At 38.1% G+C, this 21,717-nt stretch overlaps 2 protein-coding genes and 1 long non-coding RNA gene across 3 annotated transcripts in view; all 3 read right to left on the bottom strand.

The window, feature by feature from the left end:
• The window catches only part of LOC109832132 (U-box domain-containing protein 34-like), a 6,474-nt gene extending 3,795 nt beyond the window's left edge, over window positions 1-2,679 (bottom strand). The window contains exon 1 of the mRNA XM_020399571.1: window positions 2,662-2,679. Coding sequence (XP_020255160.1) covers window positions 2,662-2,679 — 18 coding nt within the window. The remainder of the gene's footprint in view (window positions 1-2,661) is intronic.
• Window positions 5,056-9,745, bottom strand: LOC109821463 (two-component response regulator-like PRR95). Its single transcript, XM_020387651.1, has 9 exons — window positions 9,647-9,745; window positions 9,183-9,533; window positions 8,810-8,971; window positions 8,568-8,698; window positions 7,467-7,619; window positions 7,104-7,251; window positions 6,669-7,014; window positions 5,844-6,426; window positions 5,056-5,589 (listed from the first exon to the last, which is right to left on the bottom strand). Exons 2-9 carry the CDS (start codon window positions 9,406-9,408, stop codon window positions 5,458-5,460), a joined length of 1,881 nt encoding a protein of 626 aa, XP_020243240.1. The 5' UTR covers window positions 9,409-9,533; window positions 9,647-9,745; the 3' UTR covers window positions 5,056-5,457.
• Window positions 16,132-21,711, bottom strand: LOC109842053. The gene is made up of 3 exons (XR_002247289.1): window positions 21,544-21,711; window positions 16,851-16,939; window positions 16,132-16,776 (listed from the first exon to the last, which is right to left on the bottom strand). It is a non-coding gene; the product is annotated as an uncharacterized LOC109842053 (long non-coding RNA).

The raw sequence follows: 21,717 nt of genomic DNA, 5'->3' as shown, positions 1-21,717 counted from the left end.
TCGATTGTCGACCCGAAAGCTATTTGATTGTAGCTTTCGTTGTTGGAGTTAGACGGGAATCAACATCCACAGTGTTTTGAAGATGAATATTTGCCCATAGCTCTCTACCAAGCAACTTCACCAACTAAGTCTAACCTTTGATTTCTGAAATCACTACACTGCTCATCAGCATCTTTAATAGTTGCTAATATCATATTAGTCATGCTGTTGTCACAGCCATCAAGATCAGTCATCTCAGAGATGAGGCCGTGTCTATAGCGGTTGCAGAATTGCGGATGCAAAGATCAGAAAGTCGTCTGATTGTAACTTTCATTATCAGGGCTTGATAGGGATCGACTATCCATTGTGATTTTTAGACAGCCTACAGAACCCCCTCCAAAGTTTTCGGCAGTTCCAACACTTCCCTTTGATAGACCTAACCTTCGAGTTCGGCCTCTTCTTCACTGATTTCGACCGATTCCTGTTCTGGTTCCCTTTCTTCTGGCTTCTGCCTCTCTGCTCGAAACTTAGGGCTGAACCTGAACCTTCTGATTCGGACGATTTCCTTCTAACCTCCTCGGATAGAATCATGCTAACAACCTCATTCAGCTTCAACTTCTCTTTCCCCGCCGAATTGCTGATTGCCGTCACACAACCTGCCCAACTATCCGGCAACTGCGATAGTAGTAGAAGGGCCTGCACTTCGTCATCGAACGTGATGTCCACGGAGATAAGTTGATCAACAATCGTGTTGAACTCGCTGAGGTGCATCGTGAAGGACCGTCCTTCTGCCATCTTGAGGTTGAAAAGAGTTTTGACTAGATGCACCTTGTTTGCTGCCGACGGTTGCTCGTACATCTTCGCGAGCGCTTCCATAAGCCCCACCGTCGTCTTCTCCTTCAGAATATTGTGGGCTACTGATTTGGCGAGCGACAACCGGATTTGCCCTAGAGCCTTCCTATCCAGTACCTCCCAATCACCATCTGACTCCGTCGTCTTCTTTCCCTTTTCCTTGCCCAGAAGCGGGCGATACAAGTCCTTCTGGTACAGATAGTCCTCCATCTGCGACTTCCAGTAGGCGAAATCCGATCCGTCGAACTTCTCAATCTTTGATTTGCTTTCCTCTGCCATGGCTTTCACACAAATTGCTGAACGAAGCTCTGATACCAGTTGTTGGGGATTCGAAACAATCAATCGAACCCTTGCCCTTCCGGACCTTGTGTTGAAAGTAGGAAAGTAGGAATAAACCACAAATAAAGATCTAACCTTGTAAAAACAGTAAAAGAGACGAACACACAGATTTAACGAGGTTCGGCAACGTGCCTACGTCCTCGGGAGCCACACCACACAATCTTTCTATTAATTGAAGAAGAAAATACAAGCTCTCAAACAAGGGGTAAATCTCTCTGAGATTCTCTCTCTCTTAGCAGCCAAAAAGCTCTCTTTTTGATGTTCTTTTCAAACCCTAGAAACGTTTGGGTATTTATAACAAACCCCAGCAGAACAGGATTCCTAGATAAAATAGGAAACAGCGAATCTGCGTCGCGGTCGACCGCTTTGCCAAGGTCGGTCGACCGGTCAGAACGACGAAATCCTACAGGGTCTTGTGCACGATATCGGTCGACCGCAGCGACCACGCCGGTCGACCGGCCAGAGCGAAAACTTCTTCTCAGTCTCCTGCAGTGCACGCGGTCGACCGGCTCTGCCACTGCGGTCGACCGCACAGTCTTCTGACTGTTTTCTTCGTCTTTTCGATTGCAGCTTTGGGTCTACACACTTAGACTAACAATAAGTGCTGGGCATGTACCAGGTGATTGGGCACTCTTAAAACCTGAGCAATCATGCCTTTGGACAATAAGAAAAATACTTTTTAACTTATTTTCTCGTTACGGCTGTTTCGCTTTTTGTAAAAATAAATTGTAGCAGAAAATGTTGCATTCAATAGTTATTGTAGGAAATCAACTTCAAATTTTCTGTTTTGATATCTGCGCAATCATATCGTAGGAAATGTATTTTTCAAACACAAGTTTAGCGTTTGATCGAAAGACAATTAGGCGCGCAAAAGCTACAAAATTTTGTCATATAAGAAAACCAAGGTGTAAATTGTTTTCTTGTTTGAATTTAAAAAACGGTGGAGTTAGATTTATTTTTTAAAGCAACTTCTCATCCCACCAAATTGATTGCAGCATTTGTTGCAAATTTTTTCGCAAAATGTAAGTTTATTTACCTTTTCTAATTACAAAATTACAAACTAAATGGTGTATTTACAAATCTCATTGCTTTATTTACTTTCGCAACTCAAATTCCATCTAACCAATTGGTTGTACTTTTTACATTTGGAGTACAAATCACAGAGTAAGATCAATATTTATTCCAGCTTTTCTAATTAATTAATGAAAGTGTAGAAATTTATCTCCTTGACAACAAGAGACTAATTCCAACATCAAAATTAAATGAAACTCAACATGAAAGAGGAACAAAAACGTAAAATCACATATTTCCTGTGCGAAAAAAAGGGGCGCTCTCGCAACCTTCCAAAAGAGTTACTAACAATAGTCTCATTTATTGATTACAAGATCACAACGAGAGAAATCAAATAAATAACGGGGTTTTTTTTTTTAAATAGATTACCCTTAAACCAATAATTGCATATTAATCCCTAAAATCTTGAAATTTGCATACTGATCCTTTAAATGCCATAGGGCCTCAAGTCAAATCTAATGGCTAGAGGCAAAATAACTATTTTAGTCCTCTATTTTAATCCTCAAGTCAAATCTTCTCCAACGCTTGGCAAAGATTCCTCACCCAAACTTGAACTTCACAAATGTTTAAAACATCAAAGGGAGTAGTAGTTTGGCAGTTGCGTACGTAGGGTCACGAGTTAACCTAACATGAAGAAATAATGTTAGGGGCACACCCCCTACCACACCACCAACCACACCCCCCTCTCCCATCGCTACAGTAAACCGGGCCCCACATGGGATTTTAAAATTTTTAAAATCCCATGTGGGGCCCCGGTTTACTGTAGCGATGAGAGAGAGGGGTGTGGTTGGTGGTGTGGTAGGGGTGTGGCCCTAACCACCAACTCACATGAAGACTTTCAATTGATATTTATACCGAGAGCCATCTTTAAGATCCCTGTACGAATCAGGGATATTTCAAGATTTCAGGGCCTACCTATGCTATTGACTACAAAAATAAATGTAAAAAAAAAAAAAAAAATATGCATCCTCCTAATCCTCGAGCGCCCCTGACCGAGCCCAAGATAAGTCTTCCTCCCTGTCTTCTTCTCTTTACAAATTTCACGGAAAAAAATTAAGGCGCAAAACTGCTGCTCATGCACGCACTGACCGACCGGTCATCATCCTCACGCCACTCCTCTCCTTCCCTCTCCCTCTCTCGTCCGCCTTCTAAAATGCCACGTCCGTTCGACTCCTCTCCTCGTGGGCCTCGCCACGGGGCAGCAAACCTAACCACTCTACGCATCAGGAGATCTCCCAGCGCGAATCCTCCTCCTCGCCTCCCTCCTCCCACGACGCACCGTCAACGTGGCGAGTACGCTCCACACTCAAGACTTCCCCGCGCTCACCCTCCCTCGATCCGGCAAGCCTCCTCTCCGAAGGGACCTAGGAGCCAGGACGCGCCCCCTTGTCCAGAAGATGGGCGCCGGGACGTCGGACGCGGCGGCGGCGTCAGGGAGGAGCTGGGGGGGGAGATACCCAGGTCAGGGTCTGTGGGGACGTACCGGGTGCAGTCGACGAGGGAGGGAGATGCGTCTCGTACCGGGCTGCGGCGAGGTACCTGCTGCCGCGGTCGACGCGTGGCTCGAGAGGGGAGTCCCCGAGGAAGGCGTTGAGACGGAGGAGGCAAGGCGAGAAGGTCGAGCTTCCACGCAATGTTTTTATTTAGGTGGCATAGTGCCTCCTCCTAATATGCATGTCTACCTTGCTTATGCATAAAATAAAAGATGAAGATGCATTAGGAGATATTAGGAGGCATTATGACTTAGTAGAGGATCCCAATCCTTTTATTTAAGAGAAGTACCGAGTTTGTATTATTTAAGAGAAACACCGAGGTTTAGTATGCATCACTTTGTGACCGTTCTAACGCTCTTATATGTGTTCGAGGTGTTGGTACGAAGTAGCGGAAAATGCAACCGCGTTGCCGATGTGCTGATGATGAAAGCAGGCTGCTTTGAAATCCTATAGGAAAATTTATGGATAATACGGAAATGCTTTTTGATTCGCCCGGGGAAGCCCCGGCCGAGCGTAACTCCGCGTGAGGAGGAGGGGGGCAGGCGAGTGCGCCCACAGCTTTGTGGCGCACTCGCCTGCCTCCTCCTCACGCGAAGTTGGCTCGGCGCGGGCTCCCCGCGAACCAAATAGCAAAACTCTGGATAATAAGACCTAGAGTTGATACTCTAAAGTAGTCTGAAAAATTATGCGTGTAGAATTAGTTTTGCGGAGCCGTCCATAGGGGGCTGGAGGATGGAACCCTCTCGGTCACGGGTTCCATCAAAATCCAATTGCTCGCTCTTTTGTCATTCCGGACGATGCAGCCATAATGGCCCCGGCGGGGGGGGGGGGGGGAGAGAAATTACAGGTCAGATTCAGAAATAAGTGGTAAATCGTTTTTGAATCGGACGGTAAAATAGGTGAGGAAATTGTCGTGGGGATCCTCTTGTCCTCTGAAATCTATAGGTTGGCCTGATGTAAGATCTGTTAAAATCCTGATTAGAGCGAGATGCATGGTTAAAATAAGAAGTAATATGATATATTTTTTTTTCTTTTGACAAAATAAGACGCACAGTTATGACATTTTGATATCAAGATATTTTTTTGCTAAATACTTGAAAGTCACATGTAGCGGCTAAGGGTTTTCATCAAATTCTAAATCTACATCTATAGCATCCGTATCTTGGATACTATTGATAGCAGCCTAACTCAACGATAACATAAGGAAAAAGTAAGTTGACATCGCATTTTGCTAAATGAGTTGCCAAGAAATGATTCATTGAAAAAAGTAAGCTCCTAGATCATATCCAATAACCCTACATGCTTCAAAACGCCCAAAGGATAGTTCAAGACTGGGGGAAAATAAACATACCCCCTCCTTTTTAACGTAGGTATACAACATGACAAAAAAAAAAGGAGTTCACAACAATAAGATGGCAAAACAACTACACAACACATAAAAAGATATGAAGCTATAGCTAATGTTAAAAGACTCGCAAACACACTACGTTAAAGACTTACAAACACACTGCAGACAGATTTCACTATTACAAGATAGCAATCCTTTTCTTAGTCTTGTTTGTAGCTTTACATCTCTAGTTTTTCAATCTTCGCCATCAAACCTTCACCTAGGAGCTGTACAGGATAAAAACACCCGTCGGGGCATCTCGTGGTGTTCAGTTAGTAAGTTGAAGAGAGTAAACCAATTCTCCAACCGACACAAATTGTAGTCCCATTAGTTCTGCTATCTGACTTCTGCTTCGATCTTATACGTGCTCGACTCTGCAGAAGGTGCATCAGCTTTAATGTGGCGAACAAATTGTCCTTTAATCCGAGGACGCTGCTCAGCGAGTCTTTTCCTGCTCTGGTACCGAACCTGGATAAAGGATTCCCAAATTAGATAACAGAAAAGAGTAGTTTAGCCAGCAGAAGTTATATTGCCCAATCTAGTTGGAAAAGGTTCTATCCTTTCTTATGGAAAGAAGCAGCTTTGACCTATAGCTTGATGTATCGTTGAGTATTACGTTAAAAATTTTAGTTTCCACTGTGGCCCGTCTTGTATTAACATGGCTAACATAACAAACATGTACCAAAAGACTTTTGAGTTTCAGAAGGATTTGTAAATTGTACCTTTTTCTCAAAGCATCTATCCTTTCTCTTCAATCGAAATTTTTTTAAGGCTGCCTCTCTCTGACTTAAGCGACACAGGTCCATTTGTTTCTTCTCCACTTGATTTCGTAGCTCTGATGTCACATTGGGCACGTCTGTTGTGCTGATACTACTATTGCCATTGCCATCAGTACGATCTACATTAGCATCACATAAGCTACTGCTCGTACCATTTTGGTTATGATGATGAGCGAAATGATCTCTAGTGTCAGATTGGCGATCTAAAGAGTCTGGATAAAAAATCGGCTGCATTGACTCATGATACCTGTCCCAATTTACCCCTGCAACTGGAATACGTAGAGGAATAACTCGTATAGGAGCGCATTTAATTGTGGTTCCATTTTCAATGGAAGAATGAGCGCTTGAGGACTTCGCATCTTCTGTGTTCAGGTGTTGCATTGTACTATTCCACATTGGAATGCTGTTACGGGTATCAGGATCTTTATCTGGTATTTGTTTTGTGGAAGGACTGTAATTTTCTTCATACTGAGTTTCTAAGTTGCCAGTTTCTAGAAAATTAGATACTGGTATCTTGCCATCATACCTGCAGGAAGAAAAATATATTCAAAATATATAAACGAAATCAATAAGTATCCCAATTATTCAAAGAGATTTGTAGACCTGCAGTTATATGTTTGTATCTGAGGACCGAGACCGTGTAGTTATAAAGATAATATGCAAATTAACCCACTATATTACTTAAATATTAGTAAAAAAATAAATTTTAGTAAAATAAAACATCTCTAAACATGTAAATGAATACTTATACAAATAAACTGCACTCACACTGAAAAGGCTGAAGAACTCGAATGGTTCAGAATCCTGCATTCATTCTTCTCTTCCTTTTCAACATGATTATCATCGTATCTACTCAATGATAGCTTCAGTAAAGGTGTAGAATATGGGCTGCAGCTGAACTCCTCATCACACGATACAACTTCTTGAGTATAATAAAGGTTATCATTTTTTGCACTATTTTCCCTTGGCTCATAACTACACCCTTGCTGATTATCTATTGTGCTGATCAAATTGATGAGTTGCTTCTGAGTTGCAGTATCTACGAGCGCACAAGATTGCTCTTCTGCGATCAATTGATCATTTGCGACGCATGTCCCATTGGGAGGTGCAAATTCTGAAACCAGCATAACAAATGCCACATATTAAATTTTGTAAATAGCAACGGTAGTCTAAAGTATTGACAGGAAATATGAAGAACGGTACCTTCATCATTTCGTCCAAACTTCCATTCATCATTCTGACATATAGTCTCAATTATATGAGAAGAATCCTTGCATGTTCTCTGCTGAGGCTCTATGTTACTTTGTTTGCACATGCTCTCTACTTCCACATCTAACTTTGTACAAGAACTCTGCACTACAATATAACTAATCAGAAACATGACACAAAAGAAGAAGCTAATTAGGAACAGTGTATCAAACATAACAAACTCTGTCCCGTACTTCTCATCAAAGCCTAGCTTTTACTCAAAGCCATTGTTTCTTCTAACAATATATATTTATGTGGAAAACTAGCTTCTGTGTGGAAGCTATTTCCTTGTAAAATAACAAAATTGAGGAAACTTACTTTGGCATCACTCCCTTTCTCACTGTCTTCTTTATTGATATGCATTGGAGGTATTGATCCACTAGATTGCTTTGCTTTTCGAGGATTAGCTTCAAATGTTTTCATTGCATTATCATCTTGATGAACACCTTTATTGCCAATGCCATCATTTAACTGGAAAAGTTACGGTGATTAGCAATACCAAAATATAACAAGAGTGATAAGCACTTCATGAGTTTACTAAATAGGTAGGGCTCAATTGCGGATGCATCCCCTGTCGTATAACTATTTTGAACTAGCTGCTACTGTAGTTTCATTGTTCCAGATAGTCCCTTTTTTTCAACTCTTATATCCTCGACGTAAATAATGAGTCTGAGTGTAAAAGAATCGAGAGGATTTAACCCGGCGTTTTTTTTTTTGTGGTTGGGGGGGTGTCTGTTATCTGCATCAATACTATAGGGGGCCTATCACCCGCGGAGGCACCCTATAGAGGGTGGTGTCAAGTGATACCACCTTATATCAAAAAATAACCTGGTATAAACCAGATTATCACTTATTAATGACACTACACCAGAAGTAAGTAGTGAGTAGTAATTCATTTGAGAATTACCCCTAATAGGCCAAGCCTTTGATGACCCAATCCCAAGAACCCATTTTAAGAATGAGAAATGAACAATTAAGTAGGTGTCGGTCTATCGCCTGGTGTTTATGAAGCTACAGAGAGAGAGGTCGTTACAACAGAAATTATAAAGAATCATCTGCAAAATTGAATGTGAGATCAGTGGATGAACAATGACTTAGCAACTAATATTGAAAAATATATATTTAGTGGTATTTCGAAAGAGGCTATAATGCAACAATTTCATAATATGATGTCGCTTGGGGGTGAATTGCAACAATGTAGTCGTATTTTTTGAGAATATATCTCGTTAAAGTTAAATATATCTTCTGTGTCTTATTAAGTTTTCCTATTATATATTAATATGAGAGAAAATTAGTAATATCGTCTTTTTATATATACTGTGACACCACTATTTTGAATTCGTGGCAGTGTCACTGGGGTCTAAGTGCAATTAGCCCTAAAATAGTTATACACAAGGTTGATGGTTGAATGCAACATACAGTTTGTCTTCTCCAAACGTGCTGCCACAAGTTCCTCAGCTCATTTTTGCGGACAGGCTTCACAAGGAAGTCCGCCGCGCCTTTCAGCATGCAATTGAAAACTATGTTGACAGAGTCATTGGAGGACATCACTGCATATACGACACACACACACACACACAAAAAAAAGAAAAGATGAGATTGCAGAACACCAGCAAGTATATGTTTCTCTTGGAATAATTTCAAGAGAAATGGTATCATACTTATCACAGGAATGTGCTTGCAGCTCTCATGATCCATTATCATGGAAAGGAGGCTAACTCCCGAGATCGACGGGACCTCAACTTCAGCGAGAACTACATCGATACTATCAGGCCGTTCCTTCACTATCTCCCATGCTTTTAGACCATCAGATACTGCAGCCACTGCAGTAAAAGAAAATGCAGTATAGATAAATATAGTCAGAAAGCAACACAAATGCACAGACAATTATTTATGGGATACTAAAACTAGGCTAAAAACATAGCTTGTTTGTATTATAGTAAATACCCAAAATTAAAATTAATATCACAATGAGATGATCCTAATAAAATTGATAGGGAAAAAAAAATCAGATGGAGGAAGGAGATGGATGACCTTTATAGTTGCACTTTCGGAGGAGGGCAGCTATGATATGCCTTGTGGAGTCATCTCCTTCAACTAAAACTACCCTCAAAGATCCTCCGCCGTCGCCATTGAAGATGAACTTCTCCTCCCACGATCTCCTCCTCCTCTTTCTACTACTGCTGCTGCTGCTCCTCTCCTCTTCATCCTCATCCTTCACCAGCTCCTCCTCTTCCAAATTTCTTAGTTCTAAACTCATTTTCAGAAGAAAATAAAATATCTCTGTCCCTCTCTCTCTCTCTCTCTATCTCTCTCTTCTTCTTCTTTTTTTTTCTCAAAGAAAACTAAGGATGCTCGATCTCCTCGATCCGCTGTGCTCCGCACCTACAACAAGCTGACAGCAAGTAAGAAGTAGGAAGCCGCAAAATATCTCCGACCCACTAGCATAATAAGATCAATAGGCCTGTAGCCATTGGCCGCAAGTGGCAAGTGCTTACGTGGCTTCAACCGGGTCTCAGGTTTCTCAGCAGCCAAAGATACTTGGGGTTCTCATTTCCTCTCTCTCTCTCTAAAGAAACATGGAATAAAAACTTGTGGTTGTGTTTTGTCCGTGAGTGGATTCAAAACACGAGATTTGTTGGTGTTGGATTACTGGCCAAGGCAGAGCAAATCCTCCTGCTTGTTGACAAGTGTTGAGCCTGGAATCTTTGCTCACTGTTCGCCCGCTAGATATTTTCTCTGTCTATCCCTGTGTTGGATGGATAAGAACGCACGCAATAGCAGTTGGTAGATATTTTATTTGTTTATTCGTTTATTCATTGCATTGGGTTAATAAAATATAGCCTGAGGAAATGATGAGGACGATGACTCATCCAAACTCTAAGACGTCTGTTCAGTTCATTTCTTAGAAATCCATGTTTAGCTGATTACTTATGGAAAATAGATTGTGGGATTCATTGTCATATTTTCAAACTCATTTTATAACTTTTGAGGAGGAAATATGTTTTCTTAAATTTAAAACTTATTGCACTATTATCTTACTAATGGGTTGATCTCACAATCACAACATCTTTTTTTTTTTTTCTCTCTCACCCAAACACAAGAAAATAAATAAAAACCTTCACATGGGTATGACTGGTGTGGCAGATGTTTTAATTTTACTTTCTTAGGGGATGTTAGTAAATGTTATGGTAGCATTTGATGCAACAATCATTACTGTAGCAAAATAGAAAACTGTATACTATAACAATTTTTGAGAAAATATTACTGTAGCACACGAGAATACTGTAGTATTTTTTTAAAACCTTGTAGTAGAGGCTGGAGCTGCAACAATCTAAAAATTTTAAAAACATTCTTGTAGCATTTAAAATCGGGATTACTGTAGCGGGAAAAAAAATGATATGCCGTGCTTTGCACGGTGTTCACGACTAGTCAGCATAGTAACTGGAAAAACAGCCCAACAGCTCGACAACGAGCACAAATATCAACCAAAACCCCAACAATATAGAGCTAAACAAGCTCGAATCATCATAGTAACAATAAGGCAACCCTAACAGCTCGACAACAATCAAAAAACAACAAAAAACCCAACAATAGAGAGCTAAACAAGCTCGAATCAGCATAGTAACTGGAAAAATAGCTCCAAAGCTCGACAACGAGCACAAATATCAACCAAAAAAACCCAACAATAGAGAGCTAAACAAGCTCGAATCGGCATAGTAACTGGAAAAATAGCTCCAAAGCTCGACAACGAGCACAAATATCAACTAAAAAAACCCAACAATAGAGAGCTAAACAAGCTCGAATCAGCATAGTAACTGGAAAAACAGCCCCAAAGCTCGACAACGAGCACAAATATCAACCAAAAAACTCAACAATCGAGAGCTAAACAAGCTCGAATCAGCATAGTAACTGGAAAAACAACCCCAACAGCTCGACAACGAGCACAAATATCAATTAATTAGCTTCGAACCAGATAATTTGTTTTTTCTTCGAGATAAATTGTATAGGAGTTCATCTAGATAATTTGTTTTTTTCTTCGAACCCTCTTAACCGGTTAGTAGAAAATGCTCAATGATTGTATAATAATTAGCTGAAAAAGGAGGACTTTTACCTTTTAGAGCCTTGAGTTCAGAAACGCTAGCGCAAGATTCACGAGAACCACGAGAGAGAAGAGGACGGTGACTTAGATTTGGGGGCGATGGTCGAGAAAACCCTAGATTTGGGTGCGAGGGAGGAGAGAACACTGGATTTGGGGGCGATGGCCGAGCGAAAACGAGAGGGAACGAGATGGGAGCGGTAAAAGGCGCGAAGAATCTCGGGCTCGTTGGATTTGCAGGCGGGAAGAAATCGGCGAAACTCTAAGATTTTTGCCCTCTTATCAACACGAGAAAACGAATCGGGTGGGAAACTTGGTACGAGAAATGTGATTTATTATTTTAATATTGGGGTGTCAGATTCTAGGTGATTTCCGCTCATTTTGAGAGGAAATTGATTTTTGTAAAATAGGATAATTTTCTGTACTTTACAGAAAACATTTCTGTAAAGTTTTTTAAACCAAACATAGTCTATAAAAATCTACAGAAAATTTTTAATTACAAAAATATCATTGTCAGGACTTTTTGAGAAAACTTTTCTATAAAATTGTGCAACCAAACACCCCGTAGTTTCTAGGCCAACCAAATAATAACCCCCAACTCACAATGAAAGGCCAAGGGTTTGACAAGTGTATGGTTGAGGTCCTTTGACTGTACAAGAAGAAAAAGACTGAGGACGAGGTTTCCGGAGAATATTAATCTTTTAGTTAGTATCTTTTTGCGTGGCTCACGTGAATGGCAAGTTTTGAATGAGGAGCCGACACATATCTAAATATCTGGGAGGAATATCTTCCATCCCTGCAGTAGATGCCAACCGCTTGGTCGAGTTGGGTGGAGTTCGATTGAAAGCTTTGTTACGCACTCTACGATCAATCAACTTTTTTTTTTTCGCTTGTCACACATTCAACAATCAATCAATTAAAAAAAAAAGATTTCCTTTGTTCTTGTTCAGTTTCTAAGGGGCTGTTTGAATGCTTTTAGGAAACTAGAATATTTACGACACAAAATAGAAAGTGGTTATCCACCTCATCACTTTCCATTCGAGTGTTTACATTGCTTGGTTAGAAATCTTTGTGAATCCTAAAATAATAATATTACATTGTTTGGATAGTATAATATAAACTAGAGTATTTATGACACAAAATGGAAAGTGGTTATCCACCTCACTACTTTCTACAAGGTTTTGACTTTTTTATTATTTTTTTGGACACATTTATGACATTGTGTCAGCTTTCCAACAAAATCACTACTAATTTTGATGATTTTGCTTTCGGTGACACCTCATCAAAAGGTGTAAGCTTTTCATATAAAAGAGAATTTAAACAAGGAAAATGATTTAAGGACCCAAAATATGGGACCAATGGAGGGGACAGGTGAGGTGTCCCCTCCCTATTGCATAATGAGTTGGCCAACTCATTATGCAATAGGGAGGGAACACCTCACCTGTCACCTCCCTTGGTCCCATATTTTGGGTCCCCGTAGCAGCACTCTTTAAACAAACAATGTAAAGTGATGAAAGCTGACATTTGGACCCACTTTTTTACACTTTCCATCCTTTTACATGGTAAAAACATACAACCAAACAACCCCTAAGATTGTTGTCATGTTCAGAGTCTCTGCTTAGGTGATAATTAGAGGGTCTGATTTTTTTAATTCTTATCATCTGTCTCAATTCTAATGGATGAAGTCATGCGGTCTAAGATTTTCACTATCACAAAGAGTACTTTTCACTATAGTGATTTTCAAATTTATTAATAGTTTTCAAGACCAAAGTAATTTTGAGATAACAATAGAAATCTAATGTAGGCATGATCTCATCCGTTCAAAGTAATATAAACAGTAAGGACTAAGACGTAATTGGAGAGGATCCGGATATGCATGGTATACATAAAGATGGTTTGAGTTATTCTCTAATATAAGCATATGGTACGTGCAAATAGACATTTAAAGCCTACTAGTAATATTATTGTATGTATAAATACTGCAATACATTTTTTGCCATATTTGTTATTAGAACAAATGATCAAATCCGTCATAAAGTATCTGTGAACTCTCAAATTCTCTCATAAAGTACCAATTGGCTTATTTTCCCCATTAAACTATATACATGTGCCTAATGTGGTCATTTTGTGAACTCAAAGTTAGGCTTTTGTAAATTGCTAAAAATAGCCACTTAGTAATCATACATCAAAAACTGCTTCCCTACGCAGCTAGGCGTATTGTAAAAACAATCCTGCTATTTGGCTCGCAAAAGCCAGCGCGCAGCCAGCGCGCAAGAGAGAGGAACAGGGGGGAAAAAACAAAAAAAAAAAAACAAAAAAAAACAAAAAAAAAAACAGAACCGTTTAAAAGCAACATGAAGAAAATTTACCAAACACCATTACAATTCGCTTCTTAAAAAAAAAAAACTAAATTACCAAATTGGTATTTTTTTTAACACCCCTTTACCTATTTGATGTTTTTTTCTAGCTCCAATGACATTATGGAATTAAAAGCTTAACTTCGATACCAGTTAGGCTCACCTCGTCATTGTCGAAAAATTTGACCAAATCTAAAGATGACGTGATAATGAGTAAATGGCATGGATCATGTGATCGTCACATTCTTTTCTCAATACTATGTTCAAAATCGAGGCTAAGCTCAATTGAGGGTTTACATCCAAAATTCTCCTTTTTTAATCTCATCTTCAAAATGGGGATCATCTTCAAATTAGGGGAGCTCCATTGTGTCTTCAAACTCAAAGCTCAAGCTAGAAGAGATTTGAACCACAAATAAGAATTGGACGTGGTTTCAATAGTTTCACATGAATCCTAATTTGTAAAATTTACTCAAAATCAACCTTAAAATCTAGGATTTTATTCAATTAAATCCTTGTAATCCCTATCATTACAATTGTGGAGTCAAATCTCTCTTTCTCTCTCAAAAATTTTGTGAAATTGGGTGCAATCGACAAATTTAGGATTTGTCAAACCTTAATCTCTTCCACGTTGCTTAATCCCTGTCACATCAACATCTTAATAAAGCTAAAATTTGGTCATGTGAGGTCATGTGGTACTTGCTCACCAGTCTCATCGTCGATAATGAAGATCTTTGCCTAATTAGCATCAGAGGTTAAATATTAACACTGAAACATCGCTGGAGTTAAAAAAAAACCAAACTGGTTAGGGGTGTTTCAAAAAATACCAATCTGATAATTTAGCCTCTAAAAAACCAGAAATTATCCAAAAAAAATAACACAACACCAAACTGGCCCTCATTGCGGAAGGAGAAAATTTTAAAATAAACCCAATCCCAAATTTAATCATAAAAATCTATCCTATACTGTTTTTTTTGTAGAAATCGATCCAGATTCGACCACGTCAGCATCATGGAAAGAAACTGCATCGTTTTGAAAAAAGCGATTTCCTAAATAGTCGGGGTTATCAACCCCGACTAATTAGGAGCAGCAAGAGAAGCAACCCCACTTAGTGGGGGTTTCATGGACAAAATAACTAGGGTTGTGAACCCCAACCAAAATGGTCGAGATACCCAACCCTGACTAAAATGGCCGGATTTGGAAACCCTAACCATTTTGGTTGGAGTTTGCAACCTCTGTCATTTACCAGAGCCTTTGCTAATGCAGGGCACATCCTGGAAGGTATCTCATATGTTACACTAAGATAATAATCACACCAAACACTCAACCAGAATTGTCAGGTTTGGTACGAACTCTATTGCTACACATATCAATCTATAATCAATTTCAATCACAAATAAACACATATCTTTATCTCTACATTACATCTATAATCAATTTTAAACATAAACAAACATGTAATTGACTTACTAAAATTCCAATAATAAATATTTAGTCCAACTAGAATTTTAAACATAAACATCATAAAACAAACGATATTGAAATTTAGCAAATATTTAGAACTCTCTTTTCTCGCGCTCTCCCTCTTCTTCCTCTCCTTCGTCCCCGTTCAACTTCAATCAGTTAAAAATAGTAAAACAGCTCCAAAAATTATGAAATTTTGTGGGAAGGTTCTAGACATGTAGAATGACATGTTAGAGAAAGAATTTCTGAAAAATCAATTCCCAGTTGAGAGAAATAAATGTTTGAACACAGATATACAGTTTCTGAAAATCTGCTGACATACATGATTTTGTAAAATCAATTGGGCACAGTAAATCAACTCCAAAAATAATAAAATTTTGAGAGAAGTTTCTAAACATGTAGATAAACATGTCAAAGAAAGAATTTCTTGAATTTCTAAACATGTAGATAAACATGTCAAAGAAAGAATTTCTTGAATATCACTTCTCATTTATGAAAACTTATCTGTTTTGTAAAACATGCACGAACATGTGCACGAACAAAAACATGATTTTGTAAATTCCATTAAACATAACAAATCAATTCCAAACTTGATAAAACTTTGCGAAGTGTTTATAAGCATGAAAAAAAACATGTTAGAAAAAGAATTTCTCAAATTGAATTTCCATTTGTGAAAACTTATGTATTTTGCAAGTGTGTCCAAAGCATAAAAACTCAAAACCATGCATGTATATATATAACTATATATATACATAGAAACCAAATACGTGTATGTATATGATATTGAGCTTAAGGTACTTAACACACATAATATAAAACCTAAACTAAGTTACCCAAGCTAGATCTTGATCTTCAATAAGCTCTTCTTGGTAATCTTACGGATGAAGATTGAACTTGGATCTTCAACTTGAATTGCATAAGCTTCACCTACTATTCCGCCAACCTCCATTTGATATGATCGTTGAAGCTCTATTCCATCCATCCTTTAACTCGTTGTTTGTCTATAATAAATAGAAATATACCAACACTAGACAAACAACATTAGTGGTAAATTGTTTGTTAAACATCATCAAAACAAAGAGGCCAACAGCTATCTGTAGTAATTTTTTGACAGCCTACAGCCACTTTTATCATCTCCCTATAAAGATAAGCTAACACTGCACTCCCTAAGATAATTCTCCACACTTCTCCAGATTCCTAAGAAGTGACAACCATCTAACATGCACTGATTTCCTTAGTTGAATCTAAAAATAGAATGATAACGATCAGATGGAGTATATACGCATTGGCATACGTCTTGATGTTCTCATTTGTTGCATCGACCGATATATTCATGTAATTATTTCGTAACCACTCGAGCTTGATCTTACCACCCTTCATATTAGGAGATTGGCCTGATAATCTTTCACACACTCCTATCCAGTTGAAATCTTCAGTACTCATAGCATCATCTCCATCCACTTTGAGGCCAAGTATAACCCCTACATCCTGCAGAGTAATAGTTGACTCTCCTTGTCACGTGTGGACTATATTTGTCTCGGGCCTCCATCGTTCAATCAATGTTGTCAAGAGAGGCCAATCGAATCTTACCCATTTTAATTGTGAATATTAAAAAAAAACCTGCTTGACGAACATAATATTGAACCTATGGATCCGTCAAATCCCAACTTGAATGTGCACAAGTATGATCAACAATAGTAATACCCAGGGCCTGCATATATTAAAATTTTAAAATGATCATATAACAATAATAGGATTGAAAATGTAAAATAATAAAAAATTTACCTCCCTTAAGTTTATCTTCGCGGATCAGTGTCGATATTGGTCATATAAGACCTCATATGTCAATGGTCCCGTCTGCATACTATAAATGTCTGCACATATAAAGTAAAATATGTCAGTATTATGACATAGAATAACTTGAACTAGAAATAACTTACTTTACATGATAATATGCATTAAATTACAAATTTTGTAGAATAAAATTACAAAATAAATTAATTGTATCCATTAATTGCTATATATTCGGATTGGTAGGACAATGAGATCTATTATGGTCCAGTTTTCTGTAATATCCAGGGCCGGCCCTGGGGTAAGTCCACCAAGCCCCGGGGCTGGGGCAACCTAGGGCCGGGGGGACAACCATCGCGATTACATCCTTCACCTCTCAAACCGTAATAATTTTCGAAGTGGACTTTGTAAGAGGACTTTTATGCAAAAATTGTTAGGGGTTCTATTAGTAAAAAAATCTTATTAATACCCAAAGCCCTACCCAACTCCTCCTTTATTTCTATTAGCCTCCTCTCCTCCTTCTCGTCTCTGTTCCACCACTCACAAAAAAAGAAAAAAAAAACGGAGAGAATCTGAATCGACGGAGACATCGCTCTGTTCCGTCGTCTCTGTTCCGTCAGCCTCCAACTCCTCCTTCCCGTCTCTGCTCCCATCCTTCGGACTACCCCGCCGACTCCTCCTCCGACAGTCCGATCTAGTCACCCAAAAGACAGAGAGAATCTGAATTGATTTATCGACGTCGACGGCCGATCGATCAATCAAAGAAACACAATCATGTAATTTTTTTAAATAAATAATTTTAGGGGTTTTTTGGACGGAAATTTGGGTTTTGATGTTTTGTAATGAAATTAAGATTTCTGATTTTGAATCTTGGCTGAATATTAGTTGTTGAATTAGGGGTTATGATGTTTGGGCGGTTTCGTCTAGGTTTTTGTTTTGAAACTAAAAATTAGATTTGATTTAGCTATTTGGGTGACACAATTATGCCTTCTGACTAGTTTCTCACGGTCTCCATAAGTTTAAAAGAAGCTTATCAAAGTTGAAAGATAGAAAGAGGAAATAATGTTTACTTATTAAAAAGTTCATCTCCCTTCTAGTCATCTAAAACTCGAAAATCCTAATGGGCGATAATATGATATATTTCTATTTGGTTTTAATTATAATCTCAATTTAACTTTGTTTGATGACATTCATATTATTAGATTTCTATCTAGAGTAATTGTTCGATTGTTTTAATAATAATGATATTGCTAAGTCTTCGTTCCGGCATCATTTTAGTTGATTGTTGTGATTTCATATATGTTATCTTCGTACTACCATGTCACAGGATTGATTGAATGGATTGGCAATGATATCAATTAAAAATGAATACTTCGAGAAACTCGAAGGATTGATTGAATGGATTGGCAATGATATCAATTAAAAATGAATACTTCGAGAAACTCGAGTATGATGACTTAATTGAAGAATTCGCTTAATTAAAAATGAATACTTCGAGAAACTCGAGTATGATGACTTAATTGAAGAATTCGCTTCAAAAAATTCATGGAGAAGTGTTTTTCTTTGAATTAAATTGTAGCACAGATGTAATTTTTTCTTATATGAATATTGATTTTGCAAGAGAATATTATCAGTTTGAGCCCAATATGAAACGCTAAATGGTATTATATGTATTCATTTTTATCGCTATTGTTCGTACCAAATTTTTAATATAAGGGGTAACCAAAATTGGATTAGGCTAGGGCAACCTAAACCTCGGGGCCGACCCTGGCAATATCCACACCTATTTTGCTTTGGAACCCCTTTCCATCCTTCATCCATTGTAACTCTTATACGTACTGATTGCAGACGTCCAACTTATCTCTTATAGTCAGGAGGTAACACATGCGACCCGTTATAGGGTGGCCGTTGGCTACTATCTATAATTGGATAAAAACATGACTTGTATGCATCTTTATAATGACTTGATTGATACCACTCAGAAGCGTATGTGTAGTATCAAGTATTTGCACCCCCATATTGCTTGGAAGAAACGTCTATAACACGCGAACATTGTAATTTTTACAATTATGGTATGTTGCAAGTGCATGCTCATTGCATTCCTCGTAAATTGATAGTGTAATTATGACCATATTTGTTTGTAGCCTACCATTCATCTTTAGCAAATCTAATAATTTTTGTTGATCTCGCTTGCATAACACGAAACCCTACAATCTGTTCACTTTTTGGTGTCAACATCGTCACCTACTTTGCTCCATCCTCTCGCCGCGTGACAAAATAATAATTGAGTCTATAAAATATCCTCGCAACCAATGCCTATATGGGCATTGCTCGAGCTCCCTTAAGTATACCGTTGAAGTTTTCAGAACAATTAGTTATCATCACGCAAAACCGATTCCCTCCATCTTTACTTAGTGCCTACCAGTCGACATATTCACTTCCCAAATTAGTCTCAATCTAGTCATGTGTAGTTTGAGATGTTGCATTAATTTGATCCCTTATCTGATTATACATACATGTTCGGTGCACAATCCGCTTGCCAAAGAAAATTTTGTAAATGTGTCTCACCATGCCTCTTTTTTAAATTATGCCTAATGTGTTTTAAGCAATATCGGTGATAGTGATGTGCATCTAATCTCCTATACAGTGCTTTAGGAATACCTTCCATTCTATCAAATATAGAAGTAATTTTTCTAGGAGGTAAAACAATAAGAACATATAATTGAATACAAGAAAAAAACTACTCATAGTTTTCACAATTCTCGACCTCCACAACCGCGAAAGCCAAAGGAAATAAGCCACTATCTGTATCTACTCCTACAGCAATAAGCAATACACCTTTGTATTTACCATATAAGTATGTGCCATCAATGCTAAGAACCGACTGCAAAATTTAAATCCCTCGATCGAAGGACCAAATACCCAAAATATTGAGGTAAATTGCTAAACTCCCGGATGGATCACTTTGGTTATAAGTTTGTATTCAGTTCCATGATTCTTTCTTTTGATCGCATCAAGATATTGAGGAAGGGTCGCGTAAGACTTCTCCCAATTACCAATATTTTTTTCATCGCAATTCTCCTTGCATTCCATGTTTTACTACATGATATTTCAATGAATCTCGAACCTAACACTCATATCAATTATCTGACTAGGATTTAGATCAAGTTTTTTCTTTAAATTTAGCATAATTAACCACACTACGTAAGAGGTAGATGCACCACTATGGTCAAGATCGGATTGCTGTGTGTGAACACCGTAATATTTTGTGATTTTAAAACACCCATTATGTTTCTTTCCGGCAAATGAATAGAACTTCTAAGGCATGTGTAAACATCTTCATTTCCCTCCGCCTGACCTTTTCTTTCTGTATTCATAAAACAAATTGCATCAAAATTGTGTAATTGCTTTTTAACTTGCTTGAATTTGACATTCTCTTTGATAGAATAACCACGAATAGCATCAAGCAATTGATCGTTAGTCTCGAATAAATCATCAACTTTGAAAGTGAAGTCCTCATCTCTTCTACCATTTAAACATTGCATGATGTCAACGTCTTGTACCGTGGAAGAGCAAATCCACTCATTATCCTCAAACTCGTCGGGAGGTAGTTCTTTGAACTCAACATACTCATTATTAACATAAGCCTCATCAGGCCATCTTGGATTCTCTTCAACATCTTCAATCACAAATTGCATGCTATCAATTGGTGCACTACTTGTTCTTCATCTTCAAAGTCATCGCTTCTTTCATCCTCTTCAATCGTCACCCCTCTTAACAGCCTCATAGTTTGGTAAGGGGCTTCATTGTTCATGACACACGTTCCCCCAAATGACGGTACACTTAGCTATTGAAATTGAGTCCGCTCTATTTCGCTTGAAGATGAAAGAAAACCATAAGACTCAACTCCCAAGTCTAACATGCGTGAGAACTCTCCCGGAGGTTTGAACATTTGGCTCGAACAAAATGGAATCTTTTCAATAAATAATTCTACTGTTAGCTGTGTCTTGCTCAAATTAAAAATAACACTCATATTATGATTGTTTGAAATCTCAACCGCGGACGTTTTGTCAAAAGTTATAGGCCAATTGCATATTATTTTCAGTCGGTACTCTCATGGATCTATTTCAATAACTCGGTATAATTCTTTAATCACGTCATACTAACTATATGATTCTGAGATCGTTAATAGTGTCGTTATCCCTCCAACGTACATCGGCATATTATTCATTCCATAGTTAATCTTTTCACTGTAAGAACAAGTGATAAAAACCATATTATTGAACCACTAAAAAAATTAGATTATATTATTCAAATGAAAAAAAAATTAAAAAAATATTACCAAGCCATTGGATAAGAGAGGAAACCCTAGATGCAAACAATCTCATAATTCATATATACAATGCAACAATCTCATAATCATATAACTCTAATTTTAATCAATAACCCTAAATAAATAAATGAAAACCCTAAACCCCAAATTGAAGATTCTATGTCCTAGAATTTCAATTTCAATTAAACCATACCACACATAAGGACTGACAATCACCAGAAAGATATCTAATTGATATTAAATTTTAAATCCTAGAAATTCAATTTTGATGAAAACCCTAGATTTAAATGTTAAAGAAGAAAGAAAAATCCTAGATTTTTAGATGTTGAAGAAGAGAGAAGGAAGATAAATTACCTTTGAGACTTTCTTGTCCAATTTCGGTGAGAAAATCAGCGAAGAATTCAGGTTAAGGTGACTCAGGTAGGATGAGGAGGAAGAGAGACCAGAGTCGGAAATGGGGAAAAATCGTGAATCTACAGGGAACTCTCGGTCAGATGGTTTCATACAAGAGGGCGGACCCCACCATAA

This window comes from Asparagus officinalis, chromosome 1, assembly GCF_001876935.1.
Source record: "Asparagus officinalis chromosome 1, Aspof.V1, whole genome shotgun sequence".
Taxonomy (NCBI): Eukaryota; Viridiplantae; Streptophyta; class Magnoliopsida; order Asparagales; family Asparagaceae; genus Asparagus; species Asparagus officinalis.
Note: the sequence above shows the minus strand (reverse complement) of the source record. Positions and strands in the feature narration are given on the sequence as shown.